We start from the raw sequence: 14,645 nt of genomic DNA on the forward strand, positions 1-14,645 counted from the left end.
TTTCATAATCAATGCTTATGTTTTTTCTCCACTGACTTTGGTTTTTCCACTGAAGACTGGGCATTCTCAGATCTCTGACTTCAGCTTTCCCTCTCTGTACATCTGCTCAGGTTTCACCCATTCTAACAGTCCCACCTATTATATCCACCCAGAAAACTCAGAGATCTCCATCCTTGGCTCTGACACTTGTTGGGTTCCAGCCTTTCTGTCCTAACCTTCTGCTTGCCTTTGCTGCAGCCACCTTAAAGTCCACCAGGCTGGCGGACATGCTCCCCTTGCAAGCTCCCTGCTCACTTCCTCCTATAATGCTTTCTTTTGAAATATTTCAGATACAGCCCTTCCTTTCCATTTCCACTGATAAAACCCTAATCTAGGCCATCATCACCACCACCTATATCCATTCATTTGTTAATCTAGAAAATTTCGATTGAACACCTACCATGCACCAGACACTGGAGATATAGCTGCAGACATAACAGAAAAAAAAAAAAAATCCTGCCACAACAAAGCTTATGTTCTAATGGGGGAGGCAGGTAAAACAAAAGACAATATATATTGAATAATAATAAATGCTAAGAAGAAGAAGAAAAAAAAGCAAAGAAAGGGGAGGAGTGAAAGGGTGGGGGTTGTGATTTATCTAAAGTGATCACAGAAGGCCTCACAGAGTAAAGACCTGGAAGAAAGGAGCCATTTGGACATCTGAGCATTTCAAGTTGGGGATAATGCAAGTATATCTTGGTGTTATCTGTGCAACAAACAGGGGTCCAGCATGGCTGGAGAGACTGAGTGATTTGGAGAGACCATGCAAAGCCTTGAAGGATTGTAAGGACTGGGGCTTCTATTCTGAAAAAGAAAGCTATTGGAATTTTAAGGAAAAGACACCTGATTTTTTAGTTTTATTTTTAACAGGTTTCTTAGGGTAAAACTAACATACAATAAACTGCACATATTTAAAGTGTACAAAAGTGTATGTATACACACATGAAACCACCACAGATAATAAACATATCCATCAACTCAAAAACTTAACTTATATCCTTTTTTATTCATATGGAAACGTGGAACAAGGAAAGCAGGCAAGAAGCCACTGCAATCAATCATCCAGAGGACAGATGATGGTATCTTGGACCAGGGAGTAAGCAGTGGACGTAGTGAGAAGGGGTTAATTAAAAAATCACTAATCTCATCACTTTTTGCTGCTTTATCCACTCCAATTTACTAGAAGATAAATGAGCAAAATATTTCTTTCATAGAATAATTCCCTCTCTTCAAAACAAAAGGTCTGCTAGCTCCCCATTGCCCTCAGGCTAAAGTCCCAGCTCCATTAGGCCCTGTTTCTATCACTACTCCCACATCCACACCTCTGCCTCTTTCCTATCCCTCTCCCTGGTCAATCCCTTCGAATCTGCCTTTCTTTTCTATTTCCACCGCACTTCTTATCCAGGCACTCCACCCCCATTCTCTGAACTGTGACCACCCAAAGTCCCACTTCTTCCAGAAAGCCTTTGGTGGTCTCCATTGGGGTCTCTCCCTTGATTCTCCAACTGCACTTGACGCTAATACTTCACAGTAAACTTATCCTTGGTTTTTAATCCCACTGGAAGTACCTAAGGATGGCAGTGCACACGGTCTAGAGCTCCTGCGTCCTCTCCAAGTACGGGACTGGGCCTATGCTACTGCAGGCGCTCGCTGCTTCAGCGTGTCTATGTGCGCTAGTGTCCTAGTCCTCCTCCCCTCCTCCTTCGGCATCTGCTCTGCATTAGTCTGTCCCAGGCCTCCGCAGGCGCCGATGATTGAATCATCATCATTAACTAGGGTCTGCCCCCCCCCCCCACTCGCCGCCACCACAAGCCCCGGCGGCAGGGGAGGATGGTGGGGGGGCGGGGGACGGAATAAGATCACTACCAAGTCCCTGGGGGTCCCTCCCTCCCCGCCACCCTCTCCGCGACTCCGCAAAGCCCCGAGAAAATCCCGCCGGGAGCCGGGAGAAGGCCTGCCATCCAGATGAAGCTCCGTAACGCGTACGCGTCAGCCGACGAGGGCGACTTTATGAGGAGAGGACCCGGGAGGGGCTTCTTTAGCGGGGTCGTGGTCACAGGAGATAGACGACCCTAAGCGGCGGCTGGCAGAGACCGCCGGGCCCTTTGGGGTAGAAGGCGATAGTCTTTTCAGGCTCCAAAAGTTAGTCCCGCGGTCGAGTAGGGTCTATTATGATGATTACTACAAGAGGTCAATGAGATAGGACCCCCTCCCCACGCCCCCCCACTCCCTAATTACGGATTGAGGAGGGGGAGGGGCTAGTGAGGCTCAGGTGAGCACACGGGGAGAAAGGGACATGGGCGGGGCCTTACAGAGGGTCAACGAATCCGAAAAGACCTAAGCCCTCGTTGCTGGGCGACAAGTCCCGCCCCGCAGGCGGCACCGGAAGTGGCAGGCCGGGATCAGCCTTTAAGATGGCGTCTCCTCAGGGGGGCCAGATTGCGATCGCGATGAGGCTTCGGAACCAGCTCCAGTCAGTGTACAAGATGGACCCGCTACGGAACGAGGTGCAGGGGCGGCGGGGTTACTGCTGTGGTCGGCTAGCGGTGCGAACTGGGGCCGGCTAGAGGACGGGCGGTGGCTGGCCCGGCGCCCAGTGCGCCTGCGCAGAGACAGGGTGCCCAATGCGCCTGCGCGATTGCGATCGGGTTGCCAAACTCCGAGCTAGGACGCTTGCGCATTGTGCCGCCCACGTCGTGTAGTCTCCCCTGGGAAAGGAAGGTCGGGCGAGTCCACGGGAAGGGAGCCCCCGCTGTGCGCGGAGCCCCCTGCTGGGCGGAGGGGGAGTGTCAGCTCCTGGGAGCTAATCCCTTGCGGATCGTGCAGGGTGCGAGGCTTGGCCTTGGAGTGTGATGAAAGAGGCATTTTCGCAGCTGGGAAGGCGTATGATTTGGGATTGGAGGGAATGGTTGGTGACGGGCGGTGTGTCCGCAGGAGGAGGTCCGAGTAAAGATCAAAGACCTGAATGAACACATCGTCTGCTGTCTGTGCGCCGGCTACTTCGTGGATGCCACCACCATCACAGAGTGTCTTCATACTTGTGAGTGCCCTGGACTCTGGTCCTTCAGGCCCTAGTCTCCACCAAGCTAGTTGCCAGGCTTTTGGCTGCCTGCCCCAACCACCCAGACACCCCACCCAGCCCGTGAATCCCATTCCCAGAGAGACTAAGAGTCTGCTCTTTCCTTCCTGCAGTCTGCAAGAGTTGTATTGTGAAGTATCTCCAAACCAGTAAGTACTGCCCCATGTGCAACATCAAGATCCACGAGACACAGCCACTGCTCAACCTCAAACTGGACCGGGTCATGCAGGACATCGTGTACAAGCTAGTGCCTGGCTTACAAGACAGTGAGTGACCAACCTCACTTTGAGGGGTCTCTGGAGGACTGATGCTGGGTGGCAGCTTGAGATGACAAAGGCTTTGGTGGGAATCATGTAGGTAAAGAGGTTGACAGCCGGAGAGGGACAAAGTATGAGGGAGGGCTAATATTTACTTCCCACACCCCCCCCCCCTCCATTCTAGGTGAAGAGAAACGGATTCGAGAATTTTACCAGTCCCGAGGCTTGGACCGGGTCACCCAGCCCAGTGGGGAAGGTATGTCCCTTGGCAGCAGGAGGGTAAAGTAAACCCCCCAGAGCATTTCTCCTGCCCAGTTTTGCTCTCTGGGGAAAAAGGAGTATGGAATCTGTGCCACTCTCCTCACTACTCTTTCTTAGAGCCAGCCCTGAGCAACCTCGGCCTCCCTTTCAGCAGCTTCGACCACTCTAAAGCCCACTACTATCGATATGATGAGCAGCTGAGTCTATGCCTGGAGCGCCTGAGGTAAGGGTCAGGTCATGAATTGTCTGATGTGACAATGTCAGTGACCCAAAACCTGGGAGGGGCTTGGTGAGAGGGTGAGCAGTGAGGGGGAGTGTCTCTTCCCTTGAAGAGAGTATACCATGGCTCTGGGTGAGGTACAGGGGGAAAGATAGGGCTCCTAACCTGTGTCTGTTTCCCTCCTAGTTCTGGGAAGGACAAGAATAAAAGCATCCTGCAGGTGAGAGGGGCTGAGGGGAGGGCCTCTCTGAGGACTCACCTCCCCATTGCCCCTCCTTCACACACCTTGTCCTCTTGCCTTCCCTCCCTATCCCCAGAACAAATATGTTCGATGTTCTGTTAGAGCTGAAGTTCGTCATCTCCGAAGGGTCCTATGTCACCGCTTAATGCTGAATCCCCAGCATGTGAGTATTCCCACAGCCAGTTTTGGGGGGAAAGGGAGGAGCTCAAAGGGAGTTCACAGAGTCTGTAGTGGACCAGGGCAGTTCTTGACCTGCATGAGAGAGAGGGGTTTCTAAAACTGTCCGCATCTCCCTCCTAGGTACAGCTCCTTTTTGACAATGAAGTTCTCCCAGATCACATGACCATGAAGCAGATATGGCTCTCCCGCTGGTTCGGCAAGGTGAGCCAGGGCCGAGGCAGTCCTCAGGGCAGGGATGTGCTGAGGGGGCCTTTTGAGTAAGAATGCTCCCACCGACTGCTTCTTCTGCTTGTTTTCTCCTTAGCCATCCCCTTTGCTTTTACAATACAGTGTGAAAGAGAAGAGGAGGTAGGGGCCAAGCCCCCACCACATCCCTGTCCCTTTCCCTCCCCAGATATTTATGTGAAATTAACTCCGGCTTTATTTTTTGAAATAAAAACTTTAAAAAAACATCTTTTCTCTTCCTTCCACCTACGCATGCTTTGTTCTGTGTCCTGCTTCCCTTAGAAGTCCTCTGAGTTTCATCATGAAAGAGGGCCTCTCTCTGTCCCTTGCCCCTCAGTGAATTGCCAAAGGAGAAGGGTAGAGGACTCTATACATGTAAAATTCAGAAGGTGAGCTAAGTGGAACCAGGCTACCCATACCAGCTCTTGTGTGGGGTGTGTGTGTGTGTGTGTGTGTGTGTGTGTGTGTGTGTGTGTGTAGGTAGGGAAGGCTTTCTGGAGGGGAGCTGTCACTCTACTTGAGTGTTGCAGCATATGCTACAAGCTTGAGTGGAGGTGTCTTGATTCAAGAGTAGGGCTAGGGTTGGACAGTGGCCACTGAAGGACTGAAGAAGAGTGCTATTTTAAAGGAAAAAATCAAAGAATTGCACTAAGGAAGGAATCGAAAAAAAAAATTACGGGGTGGGACACAGGGAGAACAAGAGTGTTGATTTGAAGACATGGTTGTCCTTCAGGTACCCGGACTAGGTGAAGCAAGGATGAGGAGAGGGAACTAGTGTCCAGCAGAGCAAAGGCAGCTTCAAGTAACAAGAGGGAAGCGGCAAGGCTGTTAACTCCCTTGATTAATTCAGCAAACATCCCTTTTTTATAGGAGCCCAGCCATGAGCCTTAGGCTCTGGAAACAAACTTAGCTAGTCTTCCTGTTCTATGACCTCTTAGTGGGGTAGTCAGAAACTTGCCCGACTGGGCCAATAACAGATGGAGGAGAAAGCAAGTTCCTGAAGGAAGCTAACAGGCTGTGGCTGAATCTGGGACAAGTGGGAGGGAGCAAGCAGCATAAATTGTGGCCAGAACTCAAGTTGGAACCTAAATCTTACATTGGCCTAAGTCTGACTCCCGTGAGTTCAAAGGGGTCATTGTGCCTAGCTGGTGAGGGCTGAAGGCACAGAGCTCCCAGGGATAGAGATGAGGTGGCAGAAGACTTGGGAGGAGGTGTACAGTGAAGGAGGTCTGAACTGGCTGAGAGAGCCTGAGACTGGGGCGGGGGTTAAAGGGACTGGGCATAGCAACCAGTGCACGGTGGACCTGGGCTTCCCTCCACACGGATGAAGCTTGTAGACCATGAGAAAAGCACAATGTGGGGAGGCTGCGGAAAGCAAGAGCCCTCAGGTGTGAGGGGCAGGCAACAAGCAAGAGGGTGGGGACATTGCAGAACAACCACCCTGACAGAATCTCCAAGATTCCCCATGCCTCCGTGTTTCGAGCTGCATGCCTGGAATGCCTGTCCCCCTATGCCCATACTCAGCTGTCTTTTCAAGGTCCAAGTGTCACTTCCTCCAGAAAACCCTCTCTCTGCCAGGACCCGGGGTTTTCCATTCCTTTGCATCAGCCTCTACACCAACATATATCTAGGGATTTGGGATTCATTATATCTATCTCAGGGCTCCCCCCGTCTCTTCCGGGGACTCCATGCCCACTCAAGCAGCCACACTGAGGCTGTTCTCAAAGTTTGTCGGTGAAAGGGCATTTTCTTTTCTTTTTTTTAATGTTTATTTTGAGAGACAGAGCATGCTTGCAAAACAGGAGGAAGGTCAGAGAGAGGTAGAGAGAATCCCAAGCAGGCTCTGGGGCTGACAGCGAGGAGCCACAAGTGGGGCTTCATCTCACCGACTATGGGATCATGGCCTGAGCCTAAATCAAGAGTCGGAGGCTAAACCAACTGAGCCACCCCTGAAAGGGCATTTTCAAGGAATGACTCACCAGGGAGAGGTTTGGACTTGGGGGGAAGGAGGTAGAAACGTTCCTGGGGACTTTTCAGGTCCTAAGTGGCTGCAGGAGGAGTTGAGGAGTAGCTTGGGGCTTGGCAGGAGCTTGGCGTCAAAAAGGCCCAGTCAGAAGATAAGGCTGACTTAGGGACCAAGCCTCAGGATGAGGCTTTTGACAAGGCATGGTTTGAGGCCAAGGAGCAGTAGAAGGTGCTCAGGACAGGATCTGGGATGGTGGCCCAGTGGCGGCCTCGCCAGGGGCCCAGCAGAACCTTCTTTTTGTCTGTCAGCGGTGGTGGCAGAGGCAGCTGTGGTGAGTCTCCCGAGGTGGCTGATGCAGGCCAGCTGCGGGCGCTGCGCCACACAGACCCTGTGCCCCTCAGGTCACGATCTGCGCCACGGGGTGAGGGGTGGGGGTGCAGAATCAAGCCCAGGGTTCTCTTGGGCCGCGTGACCCAGAACGCGCTCCTTGTCTTCAAAGAGGCGGCCGCAGGGCAGTCCCAGCGCGCAGCCGGCCCACTCCCGGGCGCCCTTGACCTCGCTGTGCTTCCGGTGGTGGGAGGGAGCGGGGGCATCAGTACTCACGGGCAGGGACCAGCCGGCCATTGCCCCTGCCGCTTCCGTTTCCGCGGTCCACTCTCACCTGGGGGAAGGGAGCACCGAGATTTGTGCCCTTGGCACAGGAGAGAACAGGTCCCTCTTAGCCTGGGCAGTCTGTCCCCGGCCCGGGGTGGGCGGGAAAGGAGGGAAAAGGTACTTCACTGGTAATGGAGCAGGGGGTCTCGCTGTGCGTGTGTGTGTGTGTGTGTGTGTGTGTCCCGCCGCTCCCCCAGCTCGGCTCTCACGCCCCCAGAGCTCTTTATGAGCCGGCGGAAAAGGCCAGAAAGGGCTCACGGACCCAAGCAAGGCCCCAGAAGAAACGAAACTAAAGTGGAAGTGTCTGAGTCGGTTCATTCAACAACGTTTTCTGAAAGAGAAAACAACCCTTGAAGTGTGCGAGACGGACTGCCGCTCCGCCCCTCGCCCCTCGGCCGCGAGTTTCCTCCCTCAACGCCCACCCCCCTCTCACTAACGGACTTCCCTAAGGGTGGGAAGGGGCGGGCAGGCACCTCTCCGGGACTGGCCCTCATCCGTCCACTGCCCTGAGGGGGTTGTTCGGAGGATCCCCAATCACAGGATTCAAAGGAGTGCGTGGAGAGGGAAATTCGGAGACTAAAGGTTGTTTATTGAACAACTAAGATTGTGCCAAGAGAGGCAACAATCTGGGGGGTGGAGGGCTGGGTAAAGGAACCCGCTAGATGGGAGGCTGAGATGGGCAATGTGGGTGAGAGGTGCAGTGTCACAGAATGAGAGATAAGGTAGGGACGACGAGGAAAGGGAAATCTGAAAAGAGATGATGCGCAGAGGTGTGAGAAAGCATCCTTAAAGGAGAATGGAGGCTCCTTCCCCAGGGAGTGAAAGTCGGAATGTGGGGATCTCTACAAGGAGGAGCAGAGGACCCCAAATGTCTGAAAGGACAATAAGGGGAATCCGTGGAGGTGGGAGACATGAGGGGTTGCTGGAGAATGCTGAGAAAGGAAAACTATCAGAACGGGGGGGGGGAGGGGGGGTTGGAGGGGGGCTGCGGAAAGGTGCCTGTCTGTGGATCACTCCGTGAAGGTCCAGGACAAGAAGGGTTGGGCCTTGGGGGCGGAGGGTATATGGGGGGCGAAGGCGACAAGACAACTGATGCAGCACCCCCTTCCCATCCAGCCCAGAACCCAAGTTTAATCTCTTAATCTCCCTCATTAATCACTCACCCTCCTCCTACCCTCCCCCCCCCCCCACAGGGGGATCGGGTTTCTCCCCAGCTCAGGTTCCAGAGGCATTGCTGGAGAAGTCCCCTCCTGTGCCCCCCCCCCCTTGTCTGGACTAGTCCCTGGCCGCTGGGACAGCCTTAGGGCTGTGCTGTCAGCGGCCTCCTCCCTTTACTAGTCTCGCCTTCTCTTTCATCCCCCAAATGGGGACCTCCCAACCCCGCTGTCATCGAAACCCACTACCTGAGCCTGGTTGCAGTTTGCAGGGGGGGTAGATAGGTGGGAGGGATGGAAAGGGAGAGGATGGCAAATGCCCTTCAGGAGAGAGGGCACTCCTCACAAACACACTAGTAATTGAGAGCAGAGGAAGAGATGACATAAAAGCTACACAGAGGAGGGTTGTAGTGTCTGTTTGGTGACAGGCCTGGGACATGAGCTAGGCAGTTCCTGCAGCTTCCTGGGACCCTCTTTAAAAGCAGATTAAGTCTGGGGCACCTGGGTGGCTCAGTTAAGTGTCAGACTTCAGCTCAAGTCATGATCTCACAGTTTGTGAGTTCAAGCCCCATGTCAGGCTCTGTGCTGACAGCTCAGAGCCTGGAGCCTGCTTTGGATTCTGTGCCTCCCTCTCTCTCTGCCCCTCCCCTTTTCATGTCTGTCTCTCTGTCTCTCAAAAATAAATAAACATAAAAAAAAATAAAAGCAGATTAAGTCAAACCACCAGCATGGTTCAGAGGACTGAGGCCTCCAGCCACGAGGTTCTCTCTTGGCCTCCCTCTGCCTCCTACCATTAATAACCAATTAACAAGATCCTGAAGCATCTCAGTGTTCTGCTGTGGCCTAGCTCTGTTCTTAGACCAATCAGTGGGCCATTGGGCTGTGTTGCTCAGGCTGCCATGAGGGTACTATGCAAGTGTCTGTGTGTGTCTGGGGGATGGGAGGGGTCGCTGGAAGGAACTCATTACCAAGAAGACCCTGTGTTTCTCCATCTTTGGGAGGCCAGGTTAGTGTCTCCGGCCAGGTGAGGGTTCCTCACTCCCATTATCATTGGCCCAGGGGCCTTAGGTCTCTCAAGCTCTGTTTAGGGCACCTCAACGGCAGGCTCCACTTGCCCCAGGGAATAGGCACAGAGGATCTTCGCACAAATGGTGGGAGGTGCAGAGGTCTACAGAGAAGGTGACATAATGGACACCCCAGGAGGGACTTCTTGGCACTGTGGGAAGAAACTTGAAGAATCCCATAGAAGCAAGTTCCTCAGGAACGGTGAGCTCCTCAGGAGAGGTGGGGCTTCTCTGCCTCTGGGCTGTGAATCCCCTTGCCTTGTTGGGCCTCCACTGGTGGAGCAACCACTGTTCCAGAGCTGCCTTCTTCCTACAAAGGACAGCTGTAGGGCGCTCACTCAGGTGTGAGCCCAGGACTGGAATAGGTGTGGGAGAAAAGAAAGAAAGGACACAAATAAAATAGGAATGAATATCCCAGACCTTAGGGTTTGTCCCTGAGTTGGCAGGGGTTTCTGTCCCAGGATCTGGTTGGGTCCATGAAGTCTGACCTGCAAGTCACTTTTCTATGGGGAGTGACCAGTGGCCCTTTCCATTGCTGCTCTACAGGGTGGTTTCTGGGCTTTGGAGGCTGGGGAACCCCTATTTGAACCACAGGAGCTTAATATGGAGGCAAAGACAGATTGACTGATAGGCCTCAGTGGAGGCCAGTCTTCCCTGGCCAAGACCCCTGGGTGGGGGCAGTAGCCATAGCTCCGGATTTGCTGTGTCTTCTTTCCTGAGGCCCCAGTCTATTCCACTTCTCCATGTGCTTTGACTTTCTCAGGGCCTCTAAGCCTGGGTCCAGCCAGAGAGCTGGTGGATCCACTCACCTGCTTTTGCTGCCACATCGCATCCCCATTATTCCCGGTTGCAGAAATTCCGCCAGGCCAGGTCCTTCCAAGTCTTGAGTTCCCCCAGGCCCCTCGCGCCACTCTAATAACTTCCAGCCACCGGGACCTCTTCAAGAGGGTTCTGCAGGGGTGGGGCGCGGAGGAGGGGGGCTAGGTCAGGAGACCAAGATCCTTTTTAGGAGAGATCAGAGATCCTAGAACGGTCAGGTCTGATCTCCCTCCTCGGAATTCTGCAAATCCCATCCGTTTGGGGCAAGGGGAAGCAATGACTAGTTTATGAGCCAGAGCAGAGGCTAGGCGGGGAGTCGACGGTACACACAATCTGCGGGCCGTCCAGGAAGGGTCCAGTCAGAGCGTGACGGGGCCATGCCCTGCCGCGCGGAGCAGCTCGGCGGCCGGGTATGGCAGGTTGTTCCTGGTCTGCTCTCCGCGCCTCCCCACCCTGTTAGAAATACAGCTGCGGGGACATCTACCAGCTCCAGACCCACCGCGGCCCCGGGATGGGGGTTGGGGGCGCAGGAGGAGGGGCACAAGGGGCTTGGGCCCAGCGCGGGGGGCGGGTCCGAAGCTGGGGGCCCAGATCGGGAGCCGCGGTCTGGGGCCCAGGCAGCTGCTGCGCCCAGCGCAGCCGGCGGCGGGACCGCCACAGCCCCGTCGGCCATGAACTCGGGACCAGAGCCCCGGACACCCCGGACATTATTTAGCATCGCCGACATCCTAGGCCCACGCCTGATCCCCCGAGGACCCTCTACGTCCCAGCTTCCAGAGTCGAGTCCTGGTCCCACGTCGCCTCTGTGCGCGCTGGAGGAGCTGACTAGTAAAACTTTCCGCGGATTTGACTGGCACGCTCCGGAGCCCTCTGAAGGTATAGCGCAGGCAAGGTCGCGCACTTTGACTTGGCCTTCTCCCCATCTCTCTCCTTCAGGTCTCGGTCTCGACCCTTCGTTCACAATGGCCCCCACCCTAATCTGCCCTCTGTCCTCAGCCCACGTGCTGGGACTTCCATCTCCCAATCCTCACCTACCCTCCGTTAGTTCCCAGGCTCCGCGGCCGCTCCTTGGAGGCCGCCAGCGCCGAGGGGGAGGGCCAATCTGTCGAGAACTGAGTGACCCTTTGGTCCGTTCGCTGTAGGCGGGGCAATCGCGACACCGAAAGGCCGGCGAGATGGAGACAAAAGGCCTGAGCCCGAGGCTGTAAACAGTGAGCTAGGGCATGGGCGGTGCACAAAGTGCTGGGAGGCGAGGCTCGGTCTCTCCGGGTGACCTAGCTCCGCTCCACGCCGTTCTCTTCAGGAAAGGGGACAGGAACAGAAGGTCTTTGGGACGGCAAGGGTCGGGGATTACGGACTTCGCCTCTCCTTACACTTTGAACCCCCACTACCTCCTTTTGGGCTCGAGGAGGAGGTTCCCGTGTCACTAAAAAAGCGTAAAACAAGAGTGCTCATCATAACCTGAGAGTCTTTAGAAGGGCATGATCAGAGTCGTATTACATTCATCACACAGGGCTGCCCCGGGCTGTCCCTATTATTTTTTTAATGTTTATTTTTTGAGAGAGACAGAGTGTGAGCAGGGGAGGGGCAGAGAGAGAAGGAGACACAGAATCGGAGGCAGGCTCCAGGCTTTGAGCTGTCAGCACAGAGCCTGACACGGGGCTTGAACTCATGGACCATGAGATCATGACCTGAGCTGAAGTCGGATGCTCAACCGACTTAGCCACCCAGGCGCCCGGCTGTCCTATTTTGACCATGGTCGCCCCGCCTCGGGTGCCGGCCCCAACCTACAAGCCCACTTATCCCGGGGCTCCGGAGGGCCTCAAAGATCCCTCCCCAGATTGCCTGACGCTGTGCCAAGTCTCCTTTGGCCAGTCCCGCCCTCTTCCTACTCCCTCACCTCCTCAAGATGCCCTCAGCCTGCTGCTTCCCATGCCCAAGTGGCCCGTTCCACTTTATGCCCCCCACTCCCAATCGGCCTGAACCCCCGTTTGGTAAGGGACCACGGTTCAGGCTCCTGTCCGCCTTCTCGCTCCGCCTCCCCCACCCCGGCTTGAGCCCCCCCCCCCCCCCCAGCTTCTCCTTTGAGCGGATGCCTGATTCCTGCAGGCTAAGACTGACCCCCGCCGTATCCCCGCAGGCCGCGCCGCCCCGAGTGCTCTGGGCCCTGGCCAGGCTGGCCGCAGACGGCGAAAGTCACGCACGGCGTTCACTGCGCAGCAGGTGCTGGAGCTGGAGCGACGCTTCGTCTTCCAGAAGTACCTGGCGCCTTCCGAGCGCGACCGGCTGGCGGCGAGGCTCGGCTTGGCCAACGCACAGGTTGTCACGTGGTTCCAGAACCGGCGAGCCAAGCTCAAGCGCGACGTGGAGGAGATGCGCGCCGACGTGGCCTCGTTGCGCACGCTGTCTCCCGAAGTTCAGTGCCTCCTCTCGCTGCCTGACGGCACCCCACGCCCCGTCCCTGGCCGGCCTGATTCCGGACCCCACCTGTCAGAAGAGGAGATAAAGGTGGACTAATGAAGGCAAAGCCACCGCCGCCCTGGGCACCTGGATCCCCGACTCCTTGCCTCCGTGCTCCGCGCCCTGTCTGGGTACTAGGGTGGAGGGAGGGTGTGGATCTGGCCTCCTCTGGCTCACAGTCCACTCACTCACTTTTCCCAATTGTTGAGAATAAAATGGAGACTCAGTCGCTCGACGCCTCAATCTTGGCGCCCCAGAGCAGCAAGAGCAAAATCTGCCGGTTGTTGTGCAGATTCCGCGCTTGGCTGAGCGCTTTAAATGCGATGCCTCCTTCAAACCTCATACAAGTCTATTCGGTGATATAATTATACCCGTTTCACAAAGCAAGAAGCACTAGGTCAGGATTTGGACCTAGGTATCCTGCCAGCCTTCAGAGCCAGTGCATGTCAGCCGGACAGCACTCTGGAGACTTCGAGCTGAGGGGAGGAAGATGGGACACGTAGCTGCGGGCGACCTACCCCCTACTGACTGCCTTTAGTCGCTGGACTCCAGCAGGCCTTTGACCCACCTCCTCCAAGACCTTGCAACTAACCTCTGGGCTGCTCCAAAGTGACTAAGTTGTGCCTGATCCTACCCTTTCCCCACCCTGAGGTCATTTGTTAATGGGCTTCCGACCATTCTCTCACTTCTGCTGAAAGAACCCCATGCTGAAACACAAGCTAAGTGAAAGCGGTGGGGAGAAGGGGCACAACCCTACTTCTGGGACCTCTGCCCCACACTTGGGCAGGAAATGTTCCCCCCAGGATAGTGGCCTTGGCAGGAGGGTGGGGAGGCTGAGTCTGGCCGCGGAGGTGGAGGCTGGAGTAGCTGCATGGGGACCTTGGCGGGTGGAGTCAATAGCCTACCCCCACCAGCGGACATTTCTGAAATTAATTTATTCCACTGGTAATTAATCACCCTCTGGCAATATGATGAGAAGGTAAGAGGCCTATGCCTATGCAGGGCCATCACTTCAGATCTTCAGAAGACCATGCTTAGGTTCTTTCCTGGCTCCCCTCTCTCCGTGTCTGTCCTTCCTCCCTCCTCAGGCCTTCCATGCTTCTGCCCAGATGCCACAACTCATTCTCAAGAATGTTCTGAGAATGATCCATCCAGGATTCAAGGGGAGTCAGCTAGGGCCTCCGTTGCAAGTGGAGGTCCCAGGAGAGAATATTTCAGGGAGACTGAACAATGTTGGAAGGCAGAAGGGAACCTGGCACTGTTGGACAATAACTACTGCTTATTGAACATAATTCAAGTGATGTGCATGGATTAATCTTCACAGTTATCCCAGAAGATAATGAAATTTTAATTTCATTAAATTTTTTTTAGTATTTATTTTCGAGAGAGGGACAGAGTATGAACAGGGGAGGGGCAGAGAGAGAGGGAGACCCAGAATCTGAAGCAGGATCCAGACTCTGAGCTGTCAGCACAGAGGCCCACGTGGGACTCGTGGGACTTGAACTCACAAGCCGTAAGATCCTGACCTGAGCTGGAGTCACATGCTTAACCAGCTGAGCCACGCAGGTGCCCCAGATTTTAATTTCACTTTAAGTGTAAGGAGACTGAATCACAGAAGCCCAAGAAGATGTAGTAATGTCATGGAGCTTGTAAGTGGTAGGGCTGGCACTAACCTGCTTGTTTGTCTGACTCAGGGGCTCATGCTTTTGACCACTGCATGTTCTGTCCCCATAACTGTGACTGGGCCTAACTGAAAGAAGAAAATGGTTTACAAAGAAAGCAGGGGAGAAAGGGCCAAAGGTAGCAATTTTGGGATTCTACTATAGATAAAGCATAGTCCTTGAAGGTTTTAGAGAGGAGAGACGTGACAGCAATGTTAGAGCAGGCTAATCTGGCTGCAAGTGTAGGGCGGACCAGTAACTGGCAGGGACCTGAAGAAGGAGCGTATCTCTGGCCACTGCAGAAGGTAAGAGCTGAGAGAATTTGGGGCCAGACGTGGTGGTGGCGGGGGGAGCTGTAATGAAAA

At 54.6% G+C, this 14,645-nt stretch overlaps 2 protein-coding genes and 1 long non-coding RNA gene across 3 annotated transcripts; 2 read left to right on the forward strand and 1 right to left on the reverse strand.

Annotated features, from left to right (window-relative positions):
• Window positions 1-1,025: 1,025 nt before the first annotated feature.
• LOC131484876 (uncharacterized) lies at window positions 1,026-2,464 on the reverse strand. The gene is made up of 2 exons (XR_009248486.1): window positions 2,352-2,464; window positions 1,026-2,142 (listed from the first exon to the last, which is right to left on the reverse strand). It is a non-coding gene; the product is annotated as an uncharacterized LOC131484876 (long non-coding RNA).
• PCGF1 (polycomb group ring finger 1) lies at window positions 2,345-4,729 on the forward strand. The gene is made up of 9 exons (XM_058683622.1): window positions 2,345-2,546; window positions 2,974-3,079; window positions 3,232-3,384; window positions 3,560-3,631; window positions 3,754-3,859; window positions 4,043-4,076; window positions 4,174-4,260; window positions 4,398-4,478; window positions 4,582-4,729. The coding sequence occupies exons 1-9, from the start codon at window positions 2,454-2,456 to the stop codon at window positions 4,627-4,629; spliced, it is 780 nt and encodes a 259-aa protein (XP_058539605.1). The 5' UTR covers window positions 2,345-2,453; the 3' UTR covers window positions 4,630-4,729.
• Window positions 4,730-10,321: 5,592 nt separating this feature from the next.
• On the forward strand, window positions 10,322-14,362 carry LBX2 (ladybird homeobox 2). The gene is made up of 2 exons (XM_058683621.1): window positions 10,322-11,035; window positions 12,300-14,362. The coding sequence occupies exons 1-2, from the start codon at window positions 10,537-10,539 to the stop codon at window positions 12,674-12,676; spliced, it is 876 nt and encodes a 291-aa protein (XP_058539604.1). The 5' UTR covers window positions 10,322-10,536; the 3' UTR covers window positions 12,677-14,362.
• Window positions 14,363-14,645: the final 283 nt, after the last annotated feature.

The sequence above is a fragment of the Neofelis nebulosa genome, chromosome 9 (assembly GCF_028018385.1).
Source record: "Neofelis nebulosa isolate mNeoNeb1 chromosome 9, mNeoNeb1.pri, whole genome shotgun sequence".
Taxonomy (NCBI): Eukaryota; Metazoa; Chordata; class Mammalia; order Carnivora; family Felidae; genus Neofelis; species Neofelis nebulosa.

Coding starts and splice junctions, on each gene's coding strand:
- PCGF1 (XM_058683622.1), top strand. CDS start 2,454: ATGGCGTCTCCTCAGGGGGGCCAGATTGCGATCGCGATGAGGCTTCGG. Junction 3,632..3,753: donor CACCCAGCCCAGTGGGGAAG/GTATGTCCCTTG, acceptor ACTCTTTCTTAG/AGCCAGCCCTGAGCAACCTC. Junction 3,860..4,042: donor CTATGCCTGGAGCGCCTGAG/GTAAGGGTCAGG, acceptor TTTCCCTCCTAG/TTCTGGGAAGGACAAGAATA.
- LBX2 (XM_058683621.1), top strand. CDS start 10,537: ATGCCCTGCCGCGCGGAGCAGCTCGGCGGCCGGGTATGGCAGGTTGTT. Junction 11,036..12,299: donor CGCTCCGGAGCCCTCTGAAG/GTATAGCGCAGG, acceptor GTATCCCCGCAG/GCCGCGCCGCCCCGAGTGCT.